The following is a 26,262-nucleotide window of genomic DNA, read 5'->3' on the forward strand; positions in this document are numbered from 1 at the left end:
TTTGGTATGGCAGATGGCTAGCACTGAAAAGGGCTAGACGCTATCAGTTAGTGGGCGGAAGTAGATATATGAATAATGGATCAAGGATAAAACGTAGATGATGATCCAATCACCACACACTTATTATATCTTCATCCACTTTCGAGTTCAATGCCGGCATATCATATCGTATCTTTTCTCGATTTAGTGACTTTGAGCATGTATTCCGGTACCTCTGGTTTACTAGCACCACTGCTAAATTATTTCCACGTTCCTTTTGCAGTAGACGAGATTTTATTTGAACGTAGTAGACGTGCTCGGTTCAGGAAAGGCCAGAATATTAGTTTTACCATCATCAGACTATTGAGCAGTTTTTGACTGAGAACCGAGATTGCATTCCAGTGAAAGAAGCAGCCAATACCCACTGATGTACGAAGATGGAAAAAATGAAGACCCAACGACAACGAAAGCTCTCTGAAAGCAACAGATACGCACAAAAAGCATGGTGACAGCCCAGCCCCCGACCGCTGTGAGGCTGCTGGCCGCCATCTCCAAGGATACAGCCTCTACAGCCCCCATCCCTCGCACCAGATGTCCACCCAGTCCGCTCCCACCGGCTTCAAGTTCCTCAACGTTTCGCTCCTCTTCACCGTCTCCTTCGTATCCAACCTCAGTCCAGCAAACGGCCCCTTTTCCTTGGCCTTCACCTCCTCGCCCATGCCCTCGAAGAAATCCAACAGCTTGATCCCCGGACACTTGTTCGGATCGGCATCCGGCTTCGCCGCCTCGTCCTCCAACCTCCTCAACCACTCCGCATACTCGACCGCCGGAAACAACTCCCCCTCCCCCTCCCCCAACCTCCTCCTCAAGGCCGGCAAAACAACCTCCGGATACGAACTCACCCTCGGATTAACCAAATGATCAAACTGCACAAACGCCTCCCCACCCCCTTCCTTCCCCGCACCCCCACCCAACCTCCCCAAATTCTCCCCCACCAAATCCACCACCACCCCCGCCACCACATCCACCGGCACCCAATCCGCGCCATCCATGCTGCCCAGCCCCCCAGGCAGCGCCCCCAGATGTTTCGACGACCGCACCAGCGACGGGAACCACTCGCGCTCGTTCCACTTCCCTCCTCCTCCTCCTCCTCCGCGCCCGCGCCCCACCGGCCCCGCTATCTGCCCCGTCCGACACACGGCGACGGGCACGCCGCTGACGCCCGCCGCGGCCTCCAGCAGCCTTTCGCCGACGTACTTGCTCTCGCCGTAGCCGCCGGCGCTGGGGACCGCGACGTCGTGGATGGGGCGTTCAGGGACGAGGGGGGTGCCGGGGTTGACGCTGGGCCAGTTGCGGGTTGTGTCGATGGTGCTGGTGAAGAGGATGGGGACGGGGGTTGTGGGAGGAGGTGGAGGCGGCGTGGGAGAGGTCGATCATGTTGCGCACGCCGTGGACGTGCGGCTCGAAGGAGGCGAGGGACATGTTGAAGTCGACGGCCCAGGCGTTGTGGATGATGTAGCGGGTGTGGGCGACGAGGTCGGCGTAGGCGGTGGGGGTGAGGCCGTGGCGCGGGAGGTTGGGGTCAGATTGGAGGTGGGTGACGCGGGTGTCGAGGTCGGTGGTGGGGAGGCCGCGGGAGAGGTGGAGGGCGTGTTGTTTTTTGGCGGTGGAGGTCGGGTCGCCGCGGTTGAGGCAGTAGATGTGGGAGATTTTTGGGGAGAGGAGGAGGGCGCCGAGGATGTAGGAGCCGAGAGAGCCGGTGCTGCCGGTGAGGACGACGGAGATGGCGGAGGAGGAGGAGGAGCCGTTGTTGTTGTTGAAGGGGGTGAGGGAGTCGGAGCGGGGGGCGTCGGCGTCGGAGGGGCGGGGGCGGTGCGGCAGGTCGTGGGCGTAGCGGAGGTAGAGTTCTTTCATGGCTTTGGCGCGCTCCTCGGCGTTGCGCAGACCGGCGGTGCCGTCGTCGCTGGCTGCGGCGTGCAGGGCGGCGGCGAGCTTGCGGCACGAGGGGTTGGCGTAGACGAGGGACAGTGATACCAAGTCGGGCGAGACGGGGGCCTGTTCGGCGGCCAGCTGCGACTTGAGGCTGCGTACGACGTTGAGCACCTGCAGCGAGTCGATGCCGGCGCTGAAGAAGTCGTCGTCGGGGCCCAGCTGGCGGTCGGTGAGGTTGGCAAAGAGGTCCTGGAGCGCGGCTTCGGTCGAGGCGGTACTTGGGTCGTCGACGTGCAGCGGCAGGGCTGACGACAGGGCGATGCTGGAGCGACCCGCGTACAGGTCGTCGATTTCGCGGGCGTAGGCGGCGAGGGTGGCTTTGCGGATGATGGTGCCCTTGCCGGCGCGCGTCATGGGCTTGTCGGGCGAGGTGAAGAGCACGCGGTCGCGCGACAGGCGGGCGTGGGCGGGGGCCGCCTTGTTGGCCTTGTCGATGAAGGTGGTGATGGCGGCGAGGTTCTCACCTGGCGTATTCTCCTGCTGGGCCTTGTCCGACAGCTCGACCAGGGCCGCCGTCTCGAAGCGGCCGTGGCCCAGCACCACGACGCCCGACACGCTGGGGCACTGGGCGAGCTGGCCTTCCATGGGGATGGGCACCACCTTCTCGCCGTTGGACAACACGAGCACGTCGTCGGACCGTGCCCGGTGCTGCCACATGTTGGGCTCGGTCGGGTGGTGCGCGAACAGGTCTTTGGTGTGGTACTCGTTGTCGTTCGGAAAGGTGCTGAAGGTCGAGTGGAAAGCGTCCGTGTCTGCGTCGCGCACGATGACCAACTCGGCGAAGTCGTCCTCCTCCCGCGCCCGCATCTCGATGCCTTTCATCTGCGGCGGTACCAGGATCCAGTTCCACTCCTTCAGCGGCACGAAGTTGTACGGCGGCAGCGCGTTCTCCGTCGTGCCCAGCAGATTGACAACCGGCGTGTGTTTGCTGATGACATCGCCCAGATCTTGCGAGAGAGGCCCTGCAACAAGTCAGCCGACGTGTCAATCCAATCCGTGTCTGGACTGCCCCACCTCCAGAAAAGCAGACAAACCGCAGCTTCTCCAGCTTCGGCAGCATCCTCTGCTCCAGCGCCACGTCCTCAATGACGGACGGCGGCAAGAACATCCAGTCAAACCGCAACTGATCACTATCCAGCGCCTTCTCGACCAACCCCGCGTTCAGCGGCTCCCCCATCGGCGCATACACGACGTGTATATCAAAATACACCGCCGCAAACAGATTCCACATCAACCCCGCAGCCTGTCATACACCGTCAGCCCAGCCTCCAGTTCCATTCCATCCACCCACTCACATGAAAACACGGCATCGGATTAAACACCGTCGACCCCTCACTCGCCCTCAACACATCCCTCACCCCCTCCGCCGGATCTTCCACCAAATGATGCGCATCCAACGACGCCATACTCCGATTCGTCACCACAATCGGCTTCGGCGGCCCCGTCGACCCACTCGAATGCAACACCACCAGCGGCTCGTCCCTCCCCTCCTCCCACGTCCTCTCGTACGGATACCGCTCCACCTCCTCACCCCCCTCCTCCTCCCCTCCCAGCAACCCCTCCACCGGCACCGTCACGCACCGCACCGTCCCCCTCGCATCCAGAATCCCTTGCACGAGATTGCTCCGCGGGCCCCGCAACAGGACATCGCACCCCGTCGCGTCCAGCAGGTGCAGCTGCGCGTCGATGCTGTTGCGCGTCGATGGGAGCAGCAGCTTGTACCCGACTTTGGCGCAGGCCAGCAGGACGATGTAGTAGAGCGGCCCGTTGAGCCCGATGAAGGCGAGCGTGGGGTGGGTGCCGCGCGGGGGCGCGCCGAGCGTGCGGTCGAGCCACCAGGCGGTTTTGTCGATGCTGTGGGCGAGGGTGCGCCAGGTGAGGACGGTTGGCTGGGGGGAGGAGGGCGAGAGGGTTGCGGGGAGCGTGCAGTAGATGCCGGTGGGGTTGGTGTGGGCTTTCTGCTCGATGAGGGGGATGATGAGGCGGTGGCCGTAGTCGGGGGTGGTGGGCATGGTTGGTGGTGGGGTGGTGTTTGGTCTTTTTGGGAGTTGCTGCTTTTGTGGCGGTGGGAATTAAGGCGGTTGGTTTTGCGGCTGAATGGGTGGATGGTTCGTCGGCCGGTTTGTAGCAGATCATGGACTTCTTTATACAGGAGGGCGAGCGGGATGGCCGGCTCGGTGAATGCATGCTGTCCAGCATGGTGCTTGGTTCCTCGCACGACGGACGCGTCCGAGACGCGGTATGACGGCAGCGATGGGAGCGGGAGGGCGGGGCGGGCGTGGCGTTCATGCCGCCGCGGAACATGTCGTCCAAGGCCCTAAGGCTATCAGATGCGGCTAAGGCAAAGATTGTCGTAGCTAGAGTTTGTTGCTGGCCCGAAGCGGCTAGCTTTGCGCAGCTGGCTCGGCCGATGCAGACCGATCGTGCTTTCCAACGGTCCGAGCGGCACGGCAAACCGCTTCCTGAGCCAAAGTCACTCCCGACCGACGCTCCTGAGCCAATGGACGCAGCTCAATCCACACAGGGCCGCCGACTAAGCGGGCGACCCAGCAGCGCTCGCCACTCGGGTTGCCGATGTCTCAACCGCGGATCCTGAGTCCGGCAGACGGATCGCTCCTCAAGTACTCACTGTCCCCCGTGCTATCCTGGGTGCTACTGGCCCAGTGATACTGACCTGTTTGCGTAATTTAAGATAGAGAGATGGTGCACTAGACTTTATATTGTGAGTAGATCTGGAGATAATGCTTCCCAGCTGCGCTTAATGCGTCGCCGTTCAATATGCATAACATACCGGCATTTGAGCTCATATACGCGTACGTAACTAATGATACAAACAATTAAAGCACATATGATAATGAGACGCCGTAAACCACCAGATTGATCTTTGGAAGAGCAGCAGACGATCAAAGTACAACCTTACCCTGAAACGCAAACATCAAGCTCAATCCACAACATCGAACAAAACCGGCTCATTCACCTGCTCGACCGGGATTGATGGCCTTCCCCTCGGTCCAGGCTTCCACCTCTGCACCTTCTCTTCGACCGTCCCCTTCAACAACTCCTCCCTCTTCCCAAACATCCAGCGTCTGAACCCACTCTTCGCTCCCTTCGACAACTCCACTCGGTACCTACTCCCCTTCTCCAGCGTCTCCAGCCCCTCGTTCGGCCCCCCGAGCGTATACTCAAACCGCCACGTCGCACCCGGCGCAATCTCGACAAACTGATCGTCGTCGGGAAACTCCCCCCACGGATCTGAATCAAAACACTGAAACGCCCACGGCCACTCGGGCTCCTCGCCCGTCTCCTCATCAACGCAATACACCAGCTGCTCGACGCTGCTCAGCCCACCCCCCACCGGCAGCATCGCGCCAAACGGCGTGCGCTCCGTACAGAACGTAACCGGCGGCGCCTCAGCCCCAGCGGCGGGAGGAGCCTTATACGTCAACTCCGCGACGAACTTGAACGGCGGCTCGCCCGACAGATGCGCCACCCCCGGCTCGACGCCAAAGATGCATTCGAACACCGGCGGCGTAGGGTCGTCGTACACGGCGAAGCGCACCGCCGAGTCGCGGTCCAACGCCACGGGAAGCACTCTACCCGCCGCCTCGTCGTTGGCGTCATCGTCGTCGTCGTCGTCGTTAACAACGTACTCGCACCACGCCTTGTCGTCATCCGCGTCCGCCGCGAAGCGCAGCACGTACGCCGCCCCCGCGCGCAGCTTCTCGCGCCACACCGGCGCCGTCGAGTCGAGCACCAATCCCGCGGCGGCCTGCGCGCTGCGCGGGCTGGGTTTCGGCGGGACGAGGTGTTGGCCTGCGGGGACGGGTTCGTCGCGGGGGAAGTCGACGACGGTGTTGGTGGATTCTTCTGATAGTTCGAGCAATCCGGCGCGCAGGGCGGCGAGGACGTCCAGGCGGCGGCGTTCGGTGGAGGTGAGGCCGCGGCAGGAGAGGAGGATGGGGCGGGTGGAGGAGAAGGTGGTGATTTCGAGGTTGTTGAGGGCGGAGAGGGAGGGTTGGTGGAGTTGGAGGATGTCGGCGCCGGCGGAGACGCCTTGGCGGAGGGAGAGGGTGAGGGTGGGGGGTTTTCGGGTGGTGGTGGTGGGGGTAGACATTTTGGGAGGTTGAGGGTGGAGTTGGGCTTTCGAGGCTTCTTCCTCGTGTGGGGTTTTGTATATTAGTGGTGTCGTGAAGAACAATACCTAGGCAGAAGGCGTGGTGGCGGTGAGGTGGGGGCGGGCCGCTGCGGCTGCTGCCTCGTGCGGGCCGTTGCGGGTCCGTTGACGTCATGTGGTCCGTTTATAGAAACCTGGTCGCCTATTTTTGGCAGTCTGTTATTTTCAGCCGCAACTCTCAGCTTAACGAAGCAGACCCTCTCGATCGTCAACAGCCCCCATGAAAATCAACGGTCGGCTCTCGGTAAGCACTCACGCCGGCTGTACCTGCATATGTCGTGTGAGACCAACCTGTGGCCTGGCGGATTTGCTTGAACCAGGTCTTGGCGTTGCTTCTCCCCGCGCTTTTCCTGACTCAGTGCTGGAAACGTCGATCCATCTCCACATTCTCAACCTGCTACTGCGCCTCAGCCGCCTTCCTTCCAGCCAACACCCTCAGCCATCCTTTGCAAAAATATCACTCCCGTGCGACAATGTCACAGTGCAGACCTGGACAACACCAACTGCGCCCCAATCTCCCAACATCGAAGGAACTCGCTTCGCTCAGGTCGGCTTTCCGCCCCCAGCATCTTCACCGCACGGATATCTTTACTCGTCCGACGACATGTATAAGATTCAGGCTTTGGTCCATGGAAAAGGACATCAAATCAATCCAGTAACACACCATCACTCCAATCAAACATCACCAGTTCCACAAGACCCATCTCGACACCAAGAAACCCAACCTCTCTACCTCTCCAACTTCCACGAACAATGTCTCTTCTCAAGTCTGTGATGCTGGGTGCCCTCGCCCTCTCCCAGTTCACCCAGGCCTACCCTGCTCCGGACCAGGGTCTCGAAGCCCGCAAGCTGTACCAGGTGGAAGACGCCATTTCCGGCCTCGAGAGGCGCAAGCTCTTCAATGTCGACGACATCTCCAACGACGACCATAAGAAGGCCCTCAAGACCGGCCTGAAGGACGCGGTCGAGGTCGCTTCCACGGCGCTCGACAAGATGGACGACGAGAAGTACAAGTCCTACCTCTCGGCCTGGTTCGGCGACGACGACAACCACCGCGACACGGTGCGCCAGGTCTACAAGAACTTTGTCGGCTCCAACCACAACAAGGAGGGCGCCGACGTCCTCGGCAACGTCATCGTCCACAACGACGACTACCACGAGATCAACGGCCAGAAGTTCTGCTCCATCAACAACAACGGCAAGACCGGCACCGCCTACTACAAGGTCAAGGACAAGAAGCCCGGCATGCACTTCTGCCCCAAGTTCTTCGAGCGCAAGAGCAAGGACGAGTACATCAAGGACAAGTGCGCCGGCATCGCCCAGCACATCAACACCGGCAGCATCGGCCGCGTCTTCCAGGGCGCCAACGTCCTGCACGAGTTCATGCACTACTCCAAGGTCGGCAAGGAGGCCACCGGCACCCAGGTTGCCGACCCGGCTTACGGCGCCTACAACTGCTACAAGCTGAAGGATACCGACAAGACCCAGACCATCCTCAACGCTGACAGCTACGTCTACTACGCCATGCACATCTGGCTGACCGAGACCTGCGGCCGCGACTTCTCTTACCCCCGCGACGAGCAGGACAACTAGATTTTTGAGATGGACAGGCGCATTTTGGTTGGGATTTAGAAAACTCGGAGTTGTTTGTTTGCAGGGATTGGGAGCATCGCACGGATGTGAATGATTAGCATGAGCATGGGAGCATTGCATTGGTTCAGGAGCATTGCATGGTTATGGGAGAAATCTTGGCTTGTACTTTGGTACCACTTTCGTTTATTGAGGTTTTCAGTCTTATCCCTGCTCACTCATGCATCGTGCACCCGAGATATTTGTCAATGCTTGCTAAAGATCGTGCTATGAATTTATAAGTGATGGCTCTTCTGACTAGCCACACTACGAACAATTCAAGGACCGGCGAGGGTTAATGTCAGAGCAATGCTCCATAACCACGAGAGCACTCCATGTACCGGGAGGTCACATGGCCAACCCACATGTCGTTGGGACCAGTAAGAGTGTTACCGACGTGCACTAAGCGGGCCAGGACATGATCGAATCGATGTGTACTTGTGGGATGAGTCTAATGAGTGGAGACAAAAGGGAGTGACACACTACATTCATGATAGGCCGGCCCTGGCACGCTTGTAGACATTATTCATCCGAACCATTCCCACCCTTGCCATAATCCCAGGCAGTGTCGACTTTAGTGGCACCATCTCACTTTCCATAGTCCCAAGCAACATTGACATCAGCAGCGTCGGCGCTCTCCTCGGCTTCGGCATCCCTCTTCCCGTAGTCGCAAGCAACATCGGCATCGGTGGCATCGGCACTCTCCTCCCTCTTTCCATAGTCCCAAGCAGGCTCAACGACGGCATCGTCCGTCACCTCCGCCTCGGCGTCCCTCTTTCCGTAATCCCAATCAACGTCGGCATCGCCGGCACCCTCACTCCTCTTCCCGTAGTCCCACTCCGGCTCAACGACAGCATCGGAACTCTCCTCGCTCCTCTTCCCGTAGTCCCAAGCAGGCTCGACGACGTCATCGCTGCTCTCTTCAGCGCTCCTCTTGCCATAGTCCCAGGCCGGCTCGACAGTATCATCGGTGGCCTCTGCGGCGTTCCTCTTCCCATAATCCCAAGCGGGGTCGACGGTGTCGGCGGGGGCGTCGACATCCCTCTTTCCGTAGTCCCAAACGGGCTCAACGGTATCGTCGGTGCTCTCCTCGCTCCTCTTGCCGTAGTCCCAAGCAGGTTCAACATCGGCGTCTTCCGCTTCGGCGGTCCTCTTACCGTAGTCCCATGCGGGTTCGACGGTATCCGCGGAGGCGCCGACGGCAGTGGAGTCGGGGACGGGAGTGGCGATGGCTCCCGTGGTCATGAAGCCCAGGAGGGCGCCGAGGGCGATGGAGGTCTTCATTGTGATGGGTGGAGCGGTGAGTAGGGTGTTGGACTGTCTGGCCTTAGCGTTTCTGTAGTATTTCGGAACCGCGAGAGGTGGTTTACCTGAACGGATGGTTGTGAAGGGGCTTGTGTCTCGTTTCGATTGCGAGGACAACTGAACTTTTATCCCTAGACTGCCCGCTCACTGCAGTCAGCTTACCGGTCCGAAGGGCACGCTGATGCTTCCCTTTCAAGGACATGTCCATATTACACTGTGTTGCGTGATGGATCTGGGCCGCCACTTAGCTAAAAATTGCAACAGCAGTGGATTCCTCCGGGCTCCGCCTGGCTACTGCTTCTCGGTTCATGGAGCCGGTCATGGTTTGCTCCGAGCGTTTGCATACCAAACAATATGGAGAGATCCAGAAATGAGACTCGCATCTCGTTCCCTCGCCACGTTGAAAGTCATCGCATTGACTCGCTACGGAGGAATTAGGGCTTCCTTCCCAAAGAGGAGATATGTCGCTTAAACTTGCCTTGTGTGGATCACTCCAACCCGGAATCACATCCGACAGGATCCACCTGTCTCCAGACAAGAAATCGCAGTGCATCCGGATGACAGCAGTGACTATCTCATTCCTTTGCTATTGTCCACTATCTCCACTACATGGTAAGAAGTCTCTCTTTCTGCCTAACATGCTCAGTCTCGAAAACCTCTTTTTCTGCCCGATGCGCGCTATGCGAGGCGTGGGGGCCGAGTCTGCAGAAGCCGGTTCTCGCGCCAGAAAAGGCAGGTTCCGTGTCATTCGATCCAGCCACCAACATGGTCATCGCTTATCTATTCGCTCGGGAGGATCTCGCTACGGACGTTGACAGCAGTCAAACACAGATTTCCGATTGGAAGTCTTCGGTAAAACGGCGACTAAACATTCGCCATGGCGGTGGCTGGCGCCACATAATCAGCGCCACTCCACCGACTTCTACAACAGGGAAATCCAACCGTATGGCCTAATGTCATAAGTAGGGCAAATGACGGAATTTATTAAAAATCGACTCACGCGTCCACTTTTTCTTTGCGTAGGCGCAGGATTGCGTTGCAATGCAGTAAGCCCGGCGAGTCGAATAATGGATGCCGCACGGTCTGAATGCAAGCCCGCAATTTTGCATGCAACATCTTCTCTGCAAGGTTCCACCATGTTCTGTCGGATGGGCAAGCACGGCATTTGCGAATTTATAATGTCGAAACAACTGAGCCGGCCAGAATGGACCCAGTCCATTGGTGACTTACCCGGGCCGCAATATTTGGTCATTTCTCACCGCAAGCCGTTCATGTCATGGCTGAGCCATGACCTTTAGATATGAATAGCCGTTAAACGGGCAACAGAAGCCGCTTCTACTCCGGCTTCTGCTTGAGAACTGTGCCCAGCGGGTGTCACTGCCTGAGCTCCGGTTTGATAGCGTATAGCGATCGATCCAGCAATCCTTGACTCATGATAGGTTGCCAACGCCATGCTAACAACCAGGATACCGCTTGCCGTCATTCGAGGCTGCGCAAAGTGCATTTCAAAAGAGGTCCTTCGGGCGTTCCTGGTACAGATGCTGACTTTCAAATGCAGGAGACACTGTGTATCGTCATAGAGCCCTGGTGGTGAAGTCCGCAACGGCCTTCCTCGTCTCGCTTTTTGCAAAGGGTTTCTGGAATAGCCGGTTGGTTTTAAGCGGTTAGCCCCCGATTTCGAGGCCTCGCATGCGGCTCATTAGTCGTTGTGTTGCAGGCAGCTGCAAGAAAGGGGGATTATGGGGACTTACTCAGGCGAGAGATGGAAGATAATTCTCGAAGTTGTCTACGGAATGCGACGTTGAATGCGATATACAAATATAGAAAAGCACGTTTACAACGTCTTTCCAACAATCACCTCACTCCTTTCGTTCAAGTTATTTAGGAAGGGCCCTTTTCCTAGCTTATGAACGCAGCCTGGGCATTTGTTCGTATTAAGAAGAAGGATTACCGTAGGTGCGCTGTCGTTGCAATATATGAGCACTCGATGAGTGGTATGAGAAGCGAAGGGGCGACCTGAGCGGTGTTTCATAATATCCTTCTCTGCCGACAAATCTACCTTCGTCTATGAAGGTTTCACCCTACCCCGGTTCCGCTAAGTCAAACCCACGCCAATCAATCAGACATGGGACTGAGGAGTAGATGGCTGACAACTTCAATAGCTGGGTCAACAAACTTGTTGATCGGCAGGCTGGCCAGAAACCTGTCTGGAACGGGCGCGCACGCCGCGATGGTCATCACATAAGCAGCCACCTGCGTAATTCTGTGACTGACGATTGGCCACTCCGTTGATTGGCGTCAGACAGAGAATGCACACCACTACCGTCAGCATCTCCATATTGGCCAGATGATCGAGCCACGCTTGTGAGAAGCGAAAAGCCAAGTGTGTATTACATCAAATCAGATTGGCGCACATCACCCATGCAGTGAACCGAGCTGAGCTCCACCCCCGCCTTTTGAAATAGCGACTAGCATCAGAGCAATTTTGTGACCGGCGACTCGAATTCTGTCCATGCTGAAAAGTTGGGTGGAGGTCGGCCATCCTCAGCCTTTCCATCAAACCTGCTTCCCATACTAAAATCGGTGTTGTGGTGAAAATCAACGGAAAAGGTATCACTATCTCTTAATGGTTAGTAGGGGTCCAACGGTGCTCATAGTAGAATTTCAGCAGTGCACAGCTGAGTTTATGCAAGCGCATAAGCCGTTGCGGATGACCCTAGCCAGACGAGGCCTCTCTTTACTTATTGTACGACATTTTCGCTTGTAACAACATGCCCACCTCAACAGCGAATAGCCAAAAACCAATAGCAGACCAGGATTTCGGCCCCACGCCGTGATTCGATGGCAGTTCGGCCGCCACTTCTCGCTTAGATGGAGCTGAAAGGTGGTCAGACGACGAGGCTGGATAAGCCGTTTCCCCACCATCTCGCCTCAAAAAACCTTGCAGTCGATTGTTTTCCATCGTCTCAACCTTTTCCACATTCTCTCTGGACACTCTGCACCGTCAGTGGTGGCAAGACTTTCACGATGACGTCTCAGGACATGCAGCCAACCCTGACTCACAACGACTACACCGTTGGCTGGCTCTGCGCGCTGTCCAAGGAGCAGACCGCGGCAACGGCCATGCTTGATTGCAGACACGGAGATGTTCCCAACCCGACGAAGGACGGAAACACGTATACACTCGGATCAGTCGGCAAGCACAATGTCGTTATTGCCTGCCTGGGAAAAGGCAGATACGGTACCAATCCAGCGGCGACTATGGCGACTTGGCTAATTGGGACTTTTCCATCGGTCAAGTTCGGACTCTTGGTTGGCATCGGCGGTGGCATCCCCCCAAAGGTCAGACTGGGCGACGTTGTTGTCAGTGTACCGGTAGCCCAGTATCCGGGGGTCGTTCAGTGGGATTTCGGCAAGGCTGAAGACGGTGGCCACTTCAAACGAATCGGCGCGCTCAACAATCCGCCAACTGCACTCCTTACGGCGTTGGGCAAATTGGAGACGGAACACGAGATGAAGGGATCCAACATACTATACCACCTAAACGAGATGGAGACCAGATGGTCCAATATGGCGTCCAAGTATGTCTGGTCGGATTCCTTGGAGGATCCCTTGAACGTGCCGACTAGCTTCGACCACGCCGAACGCAGATGGTGGGCTATACTTTTATGGCTCTGGAAGGCTTTGCTGGAGACAGTCATGCTTCCTTTTGGCATCTTTGCACCCTCACGGGCGGACCGACAGTCTGATAGAACTCCAAGCACTCCCTGTAATCCTTCTGTTGGGGGAAAGCAGAACAAGCCACACGAACCGCACATTCACCATGGCCTTATCGCATCAGGCAATCGAGTCATTAAAGACGCCAACCTTCGTGACACTCTCAACGCAAATCTGGATGACCATCTATTGTGTATCGAGATGGAGGCAGCAGGGTTGATGAACGATTTTCCTTGCATCGTCATTCGAGGCATTTGCGACTATGCAGACTCCCATAAGACCAAACTTTGGCAGGAATATGCGGCAGCCGTAGCAGCGGCGTTTGCAAAAGAGCTGCTCTTGGTGGTACCGGTACAGGAGGTGGAGGTTATGGCCAACCTGAAAAGTAAGGCAGCATCTGTATACTAAAGACGTAGAAACGTACGCCGGCAGCTTGAATGTCTATCGTTTGCTAACACTGCAATGACTTTTCAGGAGCCGAGGCACAAGTAGACGAAATTCATCAACACATGAAAGCATCTCTGCTGTGCAAAGAGCGCAAAGCTATCATGGACTGGCTCACTCCTGTCGACTATACTCCTCAGCAGCGTGGCCTTTCCAGGAGCCGGCAAGCTGGAACCTGCCAATGGTTCCTAGAATCTCCAGAGTTCAATAGGTGGTTGAAGCACAGCGGAGAAACAATGTTCTGTGAAGGTTTCCCTGGAGTTGGGAAGACATTCCTCACATCCGCTGTGGTTGATTACCTTCAGAAACTCCATCCTCGAAGCCAAGATATCGGTGTCGCTTTCATCTATTGCGATTTTGCGAAGCGGGACCAACAGAGGCCGGTCGACATACTGGGCAGTTTAATAAAGCAGTTGATTCAACAACATCGGGTTCCAGACAAGCTTCAGGACTTTTACGAGGAGAACAAAGAAACACCGGCTTCGTTGCACTCGTGCCACGATAGAGATGATTTCCTGGAACTACTACAGCAAGTCATCTTCATCAATTACGCTGGAGTCTTTCTCGTTATTGATGCATTGGACGAATCTCATCATGCCCCGGACCTGATACAGACAATTCTTGCGCTCCAGAAAAAAACAGGTGCAAACATCTTTGCCACCTCTCGACCCGAGCAGGGCTTCAAGAAACAATTTCCCATTTCCCTCTCCCTAGAAATACGGGCGAACGGCGAAGACGTGAGAAAATACATCAGGGAGCGCATTGTGAGCTTCGACCTCTTCAGCGATGCGAACCAAGAGTCGAGCGGTGAAAGAAAGAAGGAGCTCAAGGCCAAGATTGAGGAGAGAATTATAGAAGCTGTGGACGGAATGTATGGCAACTGTGAGAAACTTCGGTGGCACTTGGCTAACATCATCGTAGCTTCCTCCTTGCAAGATTCCACCTCGACTCTCTCGCGGAGAAGACAACTCTCAACCATTTGTTCAACGAGCTGAGAGCACTCTGCAAAGGACCCCACGCATACGATCATGCATACGGAAAAACCATCAAGAGAATTCGAAACCAGGGTACAGACCGACGAGACCTTGCAAAGCGTGTCTTGTCACTTCTCACCTGTGCGATGAGACCTTTGACGACTGAGCAACTTCGTCACGCTCTTGGCATAGTTGTTGGAAGCTCAGTACTTGACGAGGATGACTTCCCAAGCACCAACATGATTGTCTCCGTGTGTAGAGGCCTAGTGACAGTGGAAGAAAAAAGCGGTGTACTCCGGTTCCTACACTACACGACTTTGGAATACATGCAGACAAATCTGGGCTGTTTATCATCTTTGGGGGACTCAATGAGCTCCGAGGGCCCAACTATCGCACCCGCAGAAAGTAATTCCAGGACTAGGATCGAAATTCATCGTTTTATCGCCATGATCTGCATCACATACATCTCATTGAACGTCTTCGATGCAGGACCCTGCGGTACGGACGACAAGTTCGAAGAGCGACTAGCTTCCTACTGTCTTTACCCATACGCATCAGAGTGCTGGGGCCATCATACTCGCGAAGCGTTGGCTTCAGATCGAGGAATTCTACGTTTCCTAGAGTCTGACGAGAAAGCCACAGCGGCAAGTCAGGCAATGATGGCCATGAAGCAATATCAAGGCCGTCCAGGCTACAGCCAGAAGTATCCGGGAGGAATGACGGGAATCCATCTGGCAGCGTATTTCGGTTTGGAAGACGCTGTGAGAAAATTGATCGAGAGGGGCCATAATCCTGACCTTAGAGATGGTTACGGTCGGACACCGCTCATACTCGCCGCCGACAAAGGACACGACGCCGTGGCCAAGGTACTGCTCGAAACCGGTAGAGTCGATGTCAACCATAGGGATGATGCCGGGCGATTCTGGAACACATGGTCTCAGCAGACGCTTGACTGGATATTCTCATATTACACAGGCCGTCGGCTCCTGGAACGTATCGCACAGGGCAATTACGATGAAATAGCCACCTTCCTGGCCAAATGCGGATATGATGGTAACCGTGTAAATGATCTTATACGGAGCTTGGGGGAAACACATGACATACTCGGGAAGCTCGAGAAGATATACCATTGGCAGCATTCATCCTCCGATCTGAACTTGGAGAATCGGGCAGCCAGAAAGTTCGACAGGCTAATCGATGGACAAAATACGTCACAGAGGGGGTCCGACGATGACGTATGCGGCGCCACGGCTCTGTGGTACGCGGCTAGGAAGGGGCATGAGGCAACGATCCTCAATATCCTGACTGAACAAACCATCGAACCGGATCGAAAGGACCTCATGTATGGCTCTACACCACTATGGATCGCTTCAAGGAATGGGCACGAACGGATAGTCAAGCTGTTGCTCAAACAAAAGGGCGTAAGCCCCGATTGCCCGGACAGTTGCGGCCGCCACACGCCTTTGTCTGCCGCCGCTTCGAAAGGCCACGAATCAGTAGCAAGCTCCCTTCTTGCTATAGACGGTGTGGATTCTGATTTTATCGATCATCTCGGTAGGACGCCATTAATGAGAGCAGCTGCTCATGGCCACACGGCGGTGGTGGAACAACTCCTCGCACGTGGCTGAGTGAACCCTAACCATCAGGGCAAACACGGTCACACGCCACTCATGCTTGCAGCGTATAAAGGGCATGCAGAGGTGGTCAAATTGCTACTCGCGCAGGATGGAGTAGACGTGAACGTCAAAGACTCTCAATTATACCGCACACCGCTAGATTGGGCTTTAGAGGCTGAGCAGCACAAAGTGGTCCTCCTACTAGCCGCGGACGAGCGAGTTATAGTCACCACAAAAGCAACTCTTTCGATACGATGGAGGCTACATACAATGGCTAGTTGTAAGCCGCACTCTTAAAAGATGGAATGGAAACAAGCGATGAACAGGAAGCTTTTAACGATTTTATTTCATAGTGACTGGTTTTCCACTAGTTCAATTCTTCTATGAGCGTTACGTTTTACTTTTCACTCGTTATACGATTACTATCTACGAAAATTTATCGTGAACCTTTTGCTGTACCTGTTGAGGAGCATCAAAGAGTGAAAGAAGACTTAGTTATTCTATGAACGGGCATGAGCTGATATATATATACACCAAGGAGGCTCGTCATGTGACCTGAACACGTGACGTTATTCAGGTGACTTCAACAGTGCCAAGCTGGCAGGATGGGTACGCTATGCCTATTATGGATAATAAGCGCTCTAGATGATGTGGATTCCGAAATCGGACATGGAAGACAAGAGCCCTTCTACCACCCTCTCCACACCCCGCACCATGCGGCTAGCACCGGCATCCGACACCGGTGGCTACTAGAACTAATATAATTTATCAATTTTGTCAGTCACAGGCGACGGTGTCCGATTACAAGGTTGTGCCATGGCTGTTTGAACCGTAGATTGCTTAGCACATCGTAGATTACGTTGTTACCACCAGAAGACTTTGGAACTCCACAGACACCTCGATCTTTCCTCAAAAAATTGATATTCATACGGAGATGGCATCAAAGCCACCAGATGTAGGAATAGTCGGCGGAGGGATTACCGGCCTCGCATGCGCACTACTCCTCGTGGAGGCGGGCTACACAGTCACGATCATGGCCCGAGAGCTGCCCGGCGACACGACCACAAGCTGGTGCAGCTCCTAGTGAGGCATCACAAGACATAGTACGGCTCCACCGAATCTCCCCCAATGCTGACATCAGCATCAGGGCGGGTGCGTTGCTTTCGCCCCACCCCGACAGCGACGAGCAACAACTCCAACGCGACTCCCACACCTACTACTCGCTCCTCGCCCAAAACCCACCCCGCCTCAGGCATCAAAGTACGTGTACAGCCAACCAGCCTCGCCCCAGCCCGCCCACCTAAGGGGGATGTTTTAAGGAGGGTGAATGGGATTACGGGGGGTGCGTTTGGGTGGGTGGATGTCGAGCGCGATGTGGAGGATATTGTTGGGTTTAGGCCGGGGCGGCGGGGCGGGATGAGGGTGGAGAGGGAGGGGGATGTGGTGCATGCGTATGGGGGTGGGTCACTGGGCTATGTGTACGCGTTTGGTGTGGCGGGGCGCGTGAGGGATTTGGTTGCCGGCGGGGGTGGTGGTCGTCCCAAGCTTTGAGTAGGTAGGAGAGATTGCATTGGGGGTATTTGTTTTTCGATGGTTAGAAGCCGTCCACCGTGACACCCTTCCCCAATTGCGCGGCAAGCTCCAGCAGCTTGTCTCCCATGACCAGATCCATCAGGCCAAAGCCGACGCACTTGAACAGCGTCAATCCCTGCTCCTCGACCCGGGCCTCTGCACCCTTCAGAAACAAGTCGCCCACCTCGGTCAGTTCCTCGGGCTTCGTCCCGGCCCTGATCAGCTCTCCCGACTCGATCAAACACTCCTCCTTCGCATCAACCCAAATCCTCGCCGCTGCGCGCAGCGTCTCCGTGTCGATTTCTTGCATCTCGGGCTTATACGAGCCGATGAGCGACATGAACCGCGGTCTCTCAGTACCACCCAACAGATCGTTCTTCTTGAACAGTGGCTCGGTCGACGGGGTGCAGCAAAACACGGCATCCGCCTCCCCCAGCCTACTCCTCATCGTTTCGCCGTACACGTCCTCCGCGCCCTCCCGCGCCACGGTTTCAAAGTCAACATCGGGATACGCCTTCCTCAGCTCGCCCAAAACGGCCTTGTCCAACTCCGCCAAGCGCGCCTTCCCGCGATTGAAGACCGACACGCGCGCCAGCTGGCCTTGAGGCAACAGCTTCAACGCCAGCCGCACATGCCACTCGACCTGCCTGCCGGCGCCAAACACGACGACGCGGCGCACGGGGTGGGGCCAGCGCACGAGCAGGGTCATGGTGGCCAGGGCGGTCCGGAAGGCCGTCACCTCGGCGGCGTTGAGCACGCCGCGGAGCTCGCCGTCGGGGGCGAAGACGGACAGCGAGCCCTTGACGGAGCCGCCGTTGGGCAGGGTGACGACCTTGACGACGGTGGCGGTCGCGGTGTCGGACACGGGCATGATGAGGGTGGTGTCGCGCGCGGGCTGGGTCACGATGGCGGTGCGTTGCGGCTGGTGGATGGCGGCGGGCGGCGCGGTGGGGTCGCCATGTTCGCGCTGTTGGTTCTCGCGGGTGAAGGCGGCGAGGGCGGCGGCGAGGGCGGAGAGGAGGGCGTGGGCGTGTGGCGGGGTGAGGGTGCAGAGGATGGTGGAGAGTTCGGGGCCGGTGAGGACGAGCATGTTGTTTGCAGGTGGATGTCAATGCTCGGTGGTTGGGGTGCGGGGTAAGTATTTATTTGCATCGCTTTTGGCCGCCGACATCGCTCTGCCCCGCTCTCCGCTCATCGGCCACGTTTTATGGACTGCTCGCCGCCGACCCCTTCCTTCGCCCGGCAACCGTGCGCTTATCTGCCTTCCTTTCATTCTAATGCGCCTCGCCCGTCCTCGATACGATGCACCAAACCCTCCAGACGCTTTTTCCAAACGTAAGGCCGTAATGTCCCATCTGCCTTAACTGCGCTTACCACCACATCACTACTTCAGCCCCGACCTGTCATATGACGCACTGCAAACAGCTGACTGCGACCTCGTCCCGCCAGACTGCTTGATCCCTCTCGAAACCGATTGTTAGACACGGGCATATGGAGCAGTTTTGAACCACCGCGGTGAGGCTTTCGACTCTCCTCTAATAGAGGTAAGGAAGGATTTATCCTCGGCGCTGAAGTATTACGGAGGTTAAAATGTTGCTTCGTCCCCAGCAGTGTCCTGCTGCCGCCGGGAAAGAATGCCCGGGAGGTAGTGGCAGAAAATACGTCTTCTTTGATGTGAACCATGTGCCATCTGCCGTCAACGCTGATACTGTAGCTGCCGAGGATAGGCTCTATCTCGAGAAGGAGAGGCGGTATGTTGACTCCCTGCAAAGGCGCCCATTGGGAAAAAAAGAAAATAGGGGCCAAAGAGCAAACTTTTGTTCGTGAATCATCACTCGTTCTCCCCAGTCCCCTATTCTCTTCTCTTCTCTTTGCTTTGCAAACGGGGCTTCGTACAGTGACGTCAGACTGGTCGAGGTCACAGGAGCTATTGCGGAGTATTCCACTAGTCACGATGCATTCGTATCTATCACAGAGTGGCTATGTGATTTGTATTGGGTTTGCATAATGTCAGTCTCGAAGATAGCTTTCGCATGACATGTGATGCTCCGTCTACACGTTGCGTACATGCGACCTTGACGCACCTGTTGAGCTGTCACTCGGACACAGTCCTCATGTTTGTTCGAGCGGGCCAAACTCACCTCTCAGTGTACCTCTACCTCGTATTACGACTTCTATCTCGTGTTTGTGAGGCTCGAGCTTTGTCCAATAGGTGAAGATCTGCACTGCGGTGTTTCTGAAAGACCGAGCTGCGACTTCACGCACAAGCCCATACCACGGGCGGAGCATGTACTAGGATACAGCCCCTTTGTGCCCCGATGCTACTATTTTCGAAAGGTTCCCGCAGTAGGACCCACGATGCAACAAGGTTGGCATGACCCTCGCGAAATAAAAGGCATGTGGCTAACTTCGAACAAAGGCATGTCAAAACGCCGTTGAAGAATGCTACGCATCTTGAAGCCATCGGCGATGATAGATCGGAAACTAGACGCGCGGTAGTCCAGGAACTTACCGTCTTTCAGCCCTATGACAGCCCGGAGACTATTCTCAGCCCTGTAGCTGTGATCGGCGGCACCGTGGAGGCCCGGGTGCCGCACGGTCCAAGCCTTGGGTTTGACCGGTGCCGTCACTGATTGGCTGCCTTGTGTCTTTATCGAACTCTGATCCGCCCATGGTTGGTGCGTCTTCTCGAAAGGTCGTAAACAACCCACCGAACGTCGTACGGTCTGACACGAGCAGTGCTGATCGTGCAATACTTCTGGATGACGCCTTGTTTCGTGCTCCTACTCATCAGTCTACTGGGTATTCCGACTGTCTATCACCCGTATCCCGTTGATGAGCCGTCTGGCGGTGCAGGGACCATGTATAAGGCGCATCCACGAGAGGGGGCGTAAGGATTCGAGTATAAGAAGGCGACCGGCAGCGGCCCTCTACAGCTCACCATCACTCCAGCTTCCATCCTCACAAAGACAACAAACACCCTTCCCAAAACCAACCACCAACCCCAAACTCCAAAATGAAGTTCTTCGCCGCCGCCGCCATCCTGGCCACCTCCGTCGCCGCCACCAGGACCATCGTCGTCACCGACACCGTAAGCACCATCCCCTCCACATCCTCTTCCTCGCTAACCTCCTCCACAGACCATCCGTGACAACGCCGGCCTCCAGTCCGTCAGCTTCACCGCTCTCGGCATCAAGTGCTCCGCCGAGGGCGCTGCCCTGGGCGCCCGCCAGATCGCCTGCCCCGGCCTCGACTACTCCTGGCACGCCGCCGGCTCCAACTCGGAGTACACCCTGACCTTCTTCGCCGGCACCAACACGTATGTTCTCCCATCCATATCCGATAAGCCGCGAGTGGTGCTAACGGCTCAAACAGCGATGCCGCTCAGGCCGACGGCAAGGTCCCCGTCAACTGCCGTGCTGGTGGCAACGGTGCCAACGACAACGTCTGCCAGCAGACCGGCGACTTCGCTGTTACCCTCTAAGCGCTGGGAACCGGTGACTCGTCAGAGCTTTCTTGTACATATCTAGATAGAAGGGGAGTGGTTTTGTGTTCAGTTGAGAGTCTTTAATAGTGTTTTATCTGAACTATTACTTCCCATTACCTGCACGTTCCCTGAAATACTTACTGTTACGACTGAAATTGAATGTGACTTTCGCTGTTCATCGATGATCAGAGTCGCGCTATCGAGGTCCAAATACCTCTCCCTTATCGACGGTATTGTACATACAACCCGCATTAGATGAGAGGTTGCGGGCGCACTGAGAGGCTTGGAAAATTCAATTTGGAAGGGGAAGATATTTGTGATTAAGCGGGGGTGGCATGGCAGGGTATCGAATACTGGTGTTGGCCTCAGGCTCTATTGGTAATGATCGATAGCTTCGTGCGATTGCAAGCTCTACTCTAGATTCTATATAAAGGTGTAAGCCAGTTTAGCTTCGTTTAGAGACACAATCTACCGTTGTGGAAAAGCTAACGTGTTACGTGGTTTTTCAAGGTCAAGCAACGTTTAAGAGACGAAGCCGAAAATACACTAGACGACCCCATGACAAGGTATTCGCGGTATTTTCCATAATTTCTAAAACCAAATATTCTAGATACATAAATGACGACAAACTACAATACATTAATCTAGTAAGCCTAGAGTAAGTGTGCAGTTAAATATTTCTAGGAAATTTATCGTTTATTTCTTCATTCCTTTGTGGGCAACTGCGGTATGGGTGGAAAACCTATCCATCCTTTTCTTCGAGCTCTACCCGGCGCCTACTCTAAGATATCGACCTTACTAAGCGTTTCCCATCATGGGTGCCAGATCTCACCGGCTCAACCCCGCTCTTACCCACGGTGTAATCACTCGCTCGGCGGCTTCAGGGCCGGTAATAGTATGCTGCCGGCGTTCGGAGTATATAGCCTAATTCACTTTCTAGAGACCAAGAGCTGCCAGCCTGGATATTACTACCGAAATTAGGATATTCCTAGGAAAAGAAGTCAGACGCCGATATTCGTGACCGCTATAAAATGTCATCATCACCGTCAGCCTATTCACCAGTAGCGGCGCGTCTACTCATTACGCACTTCATGCCACTCAGCAATCCCAACATCAATCCCAAACCTTTCCCGTTCACCCTGCCCTCTCTCGTCTGCGTCACTGTTGCCCCACCAACCCATACTAAACCTAAGCCCTTTGAACAAGCCCAATCGCTCAAGCTCTCTATCTCCACACCACTCCGAGCCAGGCGGTATGACCCTCGCCTCCAAAACTGACGATCCTGCCAAAAGACTAGCCACCGCTGCAATCGAGCGCGGGTTCTTCGGCAACACGTGTTCCAAGCTACCGAGAGCGAAGGTGGCGGCGGTGCTGAGCGCCATGACTGCGAGGAGGGCTTGCAGGATGCGTGTGGGAACGGCGTTCTGGGTGAGCCTGAGTTGGTTCGCCAACCGTGCGGTTCCGTTGCGTGGGATGGGGTCGGGCGCGGTGACGCGGTTTAGGTTCATGACCTGCGCAACGACGCGGGGATACATGTCTTCGACGGCGGACGCCAGCTGCGAGATGTTGGTTGTGAGGGCCGTGATCGGTGTCCCCTGCTCGAGGATCGTGCCGAAGAAGCCGTCCACGGTGACGTTGTTGGGGAGCTGGATCTTGTAGTCGAATACCGTATCGTAGGTCCCGACTATGTTCTTTGACAAGGTTTCCGAGTTCGTTGTGTATGGAGCAAAGAGGTTATTGCCGATGCCAGGGATTTCAGCCGTTGTGGCGAACCTGCGGGTTGATTCATCGAGGATTGGCGTGGATGTGCGGACTTGAAACAGATCGGGGTATGTTAGCTCGATACTTGCATCAAGGGTTTCTATGTACGGCTCGCAGTAGAGAGCAAGTGGCTTCCAACTGCTGTTCGTGTGCTTCATATTGCCGGCGACAACGAGATATTCAGGGCAGTGATAAATGTCTCCGCTCCGGTCATTCCAAAATGCAAACTCTCCCGGGACAATCTCTTGAATAACTGTGGAGTCAATCGTGATAGGCTTTATGGATCCGTTTCCGCAAGGTGAAATACTATCGAAGTATACGATTGTTGCGTTGGTGCTATTCGAGAAGCTGACTTTCGAAGGCTGAATCTGTGTGCAATTGGCGACAGCGCGCGTTGCAGGCACAGTAATGCTAATGGTCTGATAGCTGTTTTGATGACTCAGGTGCGTTGGTATGCCCATTGCAGGAATTACAAGTGAGTCATAGGTCCATCGTGGAAGATCCATGCGCTCATCAAGGACCAAAGTGGCGGCCATCATTCCAGTTGTTTGGTAATTGACACGATCAACGTCACTGAATGTACCCATATCGAAATGGTCAAGCTGTTGCAACTGAATCGGCCTTTCACGAACGGCGTTCTGGGCTGTGAAAAGGCCAGCAACGATGATGGTGAGGAATTGTGTAGACAACGTGCCCATAAAGGTAGCGACAAGGCAACAATGCTTTCTCCGAGCTGCAGTCAAAAGCCCGTGAAAGCCAACAAGTCCGAGGTAGTTCTCATTGATGCTCGTGCTACCTTTCGCTGAGCCGCGTTTTAGGTCCAAGAAAGGTTGAAATGTTTTCAGTTCGAAGTCAAGTGCACTGTAAAAAAGGCCGTAGAGAACGAGAACGGTTGCCGGAATAAGTCGCCAAGCGTATTCTTTGTACTGATAATTCGTGAATGTTGCAAATCCGTCATGTCGGCTGGAGAACAGGTACACAGCCTCTAGGGTGGCAATGATCAGGACCGCGACAACGATGATACACAAACGGCCTAGGGCAGTGACAATGAACGGGTAGTACCAGGTGACATTGCTTTGCTTGCCCAAGGCCGTTTCTGCTTTCTCAGCGTCGGAAATCGTATCCCGATGAATACCAAATGCCTCTGTCGGGTTGGAGCTCGTAGCAATGGCCTTTGTGTGAAACCTATCCCCAGAAAAGGTGTGATGCAATGTCTTCAGAGTGGTCAAGCCGGAGTCGTGCAGGCTGTCAGCAAGTCCCTCGCTGCGGGCTAGGATAGTTGCAATCCCGGTAATTGATCCAGGGTCCCTGGATGTGACAGACGGCTTGAAGACATGACTAAGAGCAACAGAAATGACCGTGAGAGACATAAGTGTGACCTCGGTGATCCAGAAGGCGTATCCACGCAGCTGAAGCCTGTTCTGTGCTTGCGTTTCCATGACCTTACACTCTTCATGGCTATTTGTGAGAAGGTGACGGTTCGCGATCTGTGCAGTGGTGGACTCGTATAAATTGGTAAAAGTTTCTTTCAGCACGTCGGGGTCATGGAGAGAGCGACTGTCTCCATCTGGTGCTAAGGAACCCAGTACTTGTGTTTTGTTTATGCCCTTGATCGTTGTGAAGAATGCATCGGATATATTTTGTGTAGTGAGGGCGTCAAGGCTTCGGTCGTTGTAAAGATCTCCGATGGCCCATCTACCTGCTTCTGGAGATACATGGTACAAGTACGTCATGTTTGCGGTTTGGAGCTTATATCCAGGTTTGCACACAAGGAATGGCGACTGGTCATCCGAGAAGAGAAGTCCAAAAACGAACCGATAATCACTGTCGTTACAGGTCAGTCCCGGGGAAGTGTCGGCAATTGGATGCGGAAGTCCAAGTTCGGATCCGTGTGCTGATATGAAGGAACATGATTTCGAAGACAGGTTGGCATCAATCAGAACAGACCCGACAGATTCTCCCGAAGCTACTAAATATGGCAGCACCGTGTAGATGTGGGTATTCCCTTGAGCATCCGTAATGTCGTAACCGCCTCCGTCATAGACCTCCACTTCACTGCCATCCGGTTCGTCATACTGGTACATTCCGGCGTCAACCGCCATATAGGAAGGCTCTGACAGGAGATGCGCAATCTCGCAATCTGCGTACGCGCTGAAGATGTTTACCTGCGCAGAATTGTCCACAGTAGAATTGCCTTTCGACAAGGTCAGTGGGGGTATGAAAAGTGAACGGTGGCATCTTGCTTACCGGTGCGAGATGGTGGAATTTCACTCGCGTAGAGCTCAGTCGTGCCAAAAGGGTAGCTCATGTTCAAACTCTCAATTCCAAATACTCGCGCCACCGGTAGTTGGCGGATCAATGATGTGTTGAATCCCGAGCTTGAAAAAGTCCTGCCGCCCTCTGTCGCCGTGGGAGCGAGAGTGACATTGACACTGGCATATGTGAAAAGACCAGTTGATACGATTATCAACAGTTTGTTGAGCAATGTGCCGGATAGCGCCAGTGCGACTTGAAAATCCTGTCCTTTGACTGATTTGGCAAGAGCAGTGACGATGTTCGGCGATATGTAGTCTAAAAGGACGCTTCTATCTGCGATCTGTGCTTCGTGTGCCATCAGTATCCAAGGCATCATGAGCCTGGCGCGGTAATCAACTTGAGCCCACAACGTGGACATCAGAGTAAACGCTGTTACCAGAATCAGCACTCCATGACTCGTAATAAAAACGTGGGCACATCAACTTACCTGCGGTTGGAGCGTACTGCCAGAAGTAATGATCCGTAGGATGTACTCGACAGATTCCTTGATGTTTCGATGAGTACCAGGCCAGTAATGAAAGTGCAATCGCTACTTTCAGATAGACACAGGCAAACAGGGAAAGGGCGAGGCGCCGGAGACAGAAGGGAGACCAGAGATTTCTTGACTCCAAGGGCGTCGAATAAACGGCGGAGGGCTGATTCAACAAGCCTGTCGTCTCCGGAGAATCCGTCGTTCGATCTGGTTCCATATGTTCTGACATGCTGCTACCGCACGGCTATCAAACCACCGAGTAAATCAGTGCGAGGATGTATTGCAGAATACGAATGGAAGGACAATTTCCCAGGAAGAATTGTGTAATGTCTGCTGCATGCAGTCATGCGTTGAAGAGCGAACAGCACTTGAATGCGCGTATAGATATTGTCCGAGAGTCAAGGATTCCCAGTTAAATAGCTCCAAGCCACCATGTGTGTCACAAGATAAGCCCACATGTGGCCTCATGACCGACCACGGCTGCATAAGCCAAGCCGCAACCATGTCCAACGACGCTACGCTCAGCCTGACCTGATATTTTCCATGGGCACAAGGCTGTGGTGGCGAAGTACTTGTGTCAATGTGATTGGATTGGTGATCAACTTGCCTAGCGCCGTTAATGCTTAGCGTCGGGCTGAAGAAGGATCCGGCCGGCAAGCCACTACCCAGGAATGGGGCAGTGTACATACATTGTTAGTCGCACACATGACGCTGTGTAGTTATTAGGGTAAGACCGTAAGCCGACAATCCTGGCCGTAGGCTGTGGACGAGATTACCGTCCAGCTACACAGCGTGCTGCGGCAACGATTCAGAATTGGCTTTTG

General features: G+C 55.0%; 8 protein-coding genes across 8 annotated transcripts; 3 read left to right on the top strand and 5 right to left on the bottom strand.

The window, feature by feature from the left end:
* Nucleotides 1-545: 545 nt before the first annotated feature.
* BKCO1_2500091 (thioester reductase domain-containing protein) lies at nt 546-3,983 on the bottom strand (the record flags this gene model as incomplete). The annotated part of the gene is made up of 4 exons (XM_020273345.1): nt 546-1,350; nt 1,460-2,933; nt 2,986-3,214; nt 3,267-3,983. The coding sequence occupies 4 exons, from the start codon at nt 3,981-3,983 to the stop codon at nt 546-548; spliced, it is 3,225 nt and encodes a 1,074-aa protein (XP_020130365.1).
* Nucleotides 3,984-4,912: 929 nt separating this feature from the next.
* Nucleotides 4,913-6,085, bottom strand: BKCO1_2500092 (uncharacterized protein; the record flags this gene model as incomplete). Its single annotated transcript, XM_020273346.1, has 1 exon — nt 4,913-6,085. The coding sequence occupies one exon, from the start codon at nt 6,083-6,085 to the stop codon at nt 4,913-4,915; it is 1,173 nt and encodes a 390-aa protein (XP_020130368.1).
* Nucleotides 6,086-6,898: 813 nt separating this feature from the next.
* Nucleotides 6,899-7,738, top strand: BKCO1_2500093 (peptidase m35; the record flags this gene model as incomplete). Its single annotated transcript, XM_020273347.1, has 1 exon — nt 6,899-7,738. One exon carries the CDS (start codon nt 6,899-6,901, stop codon nt 7,736-7,738), a length of 840 nt encoding a protein of 279 aa, XP_020130367.1.
* A 624-nt stretch (nt 7,739-8,362) lies between these two features.
* On the bottom strand, nt 8,363-9,058 carry BKCO1_2500094 (cell wall protein awa1-like; the record flags this gene model as incomplete). Its single annotated transcript, XM_020273348.1, has 1 exon — nt 8,363-9,058. The coding sequence occupies one exon, from the start codon at nt 9,056-9,058 to the stop codon at nt 8,363-8,365; it is 696 nt and encodes a 231-aa protein (XP_020130370.1).
* Nucleotides 9,059-12,106: 3,048 nt separating this feature from the next.
* On the top strand, nt 12,107-15,842 carry BKCO1_2500095 (uncharacterized protein; the record flags this gene model as incomplete). Its single annotated transcript, XM_020273349.1, has 3 exons — nt 12,107-13,181; nt 13,271-14,111; nt 14,162-15,842. 3 exons carry the CDS (start codon nt 12,107-12,109, stop codon nt 15,840-15,842), a joined length of 3,597 nt encoding a protein of 1,198 aa, XP_020130369.1.
* Nucleotides 15,843-17,424: 1,582 nt separating this feature from the next.
* BKCO1_2500096 (proline utilization protein) lies at nt 17,425-18,492 on the bottom strand (the record flags this gene model as incomplete). Its single annotated transcript, XM_020273350.1, has 1 exon — nt 17,425-18,492. The coding sequence occupies one exon, from the start codon at nt 18,490-18,492 to the stop codon at nt 17,425-17,427; it is 1,068 nt and encodes a 355-aa protein (XP_020130372.1).
* A 1,926-nt stretch (nt 18,493-20,418) lies between these two features.
* BKCO1_2500097 (major allergen alt) lies at nt 20,419-20,886 on the top strand (the record flags this gene model as incomplete). The annotated part of the gene is made up of 3 exons (XM_020273351.1): nt 20,419-20,493; nt 20,543-20,721; nt 20,778-20,886. 3 exons carry the CDS (start codon nt 20,419-20,421, stop codon nt 20,884-20,886), a joined length of 363 nt encoding a protein of 120 aa, XP_020130371.1.
* Nucleotides 20,887-21,962: 1,076 nt separating this feature from the next.
* On the bottom strand, nt 21,963-25,655 carry BKCO1_2500098 (uncharacterized protein; the record flags this gene model as incomplete). The annotated part of the gene is made up of 3 exons (XM_020273352.1): nt 21,963-24,844; nt 24,898-25,335; nt 25,394-25,655. 3 exons carry the CDS (start codon nt 25,653-25,655, stop codon nt 21,963-21,965), a joined length of 3,582 nt encoding a protein of 1,193 aa, XP_020130447.1.
* Nucleotides 25,656-26,262: the final 607 nt, after the last annotated feature.

The sequence above is a fragment of the Diplodia corticola genome, assembly GCF_001883845.1.
Source record: "Diplodia corticola strain CBS 112549 chromosome Unknown scaffold25, whole genome shotgun sequence".
NCBI classification, from domain to species: Eukaryota; Fungi; Ascomycota; class Dothideomycetes; order Botryosphaeriales; family Botryosphaeriaceae; genus Diplodia; species Diplodia corticola.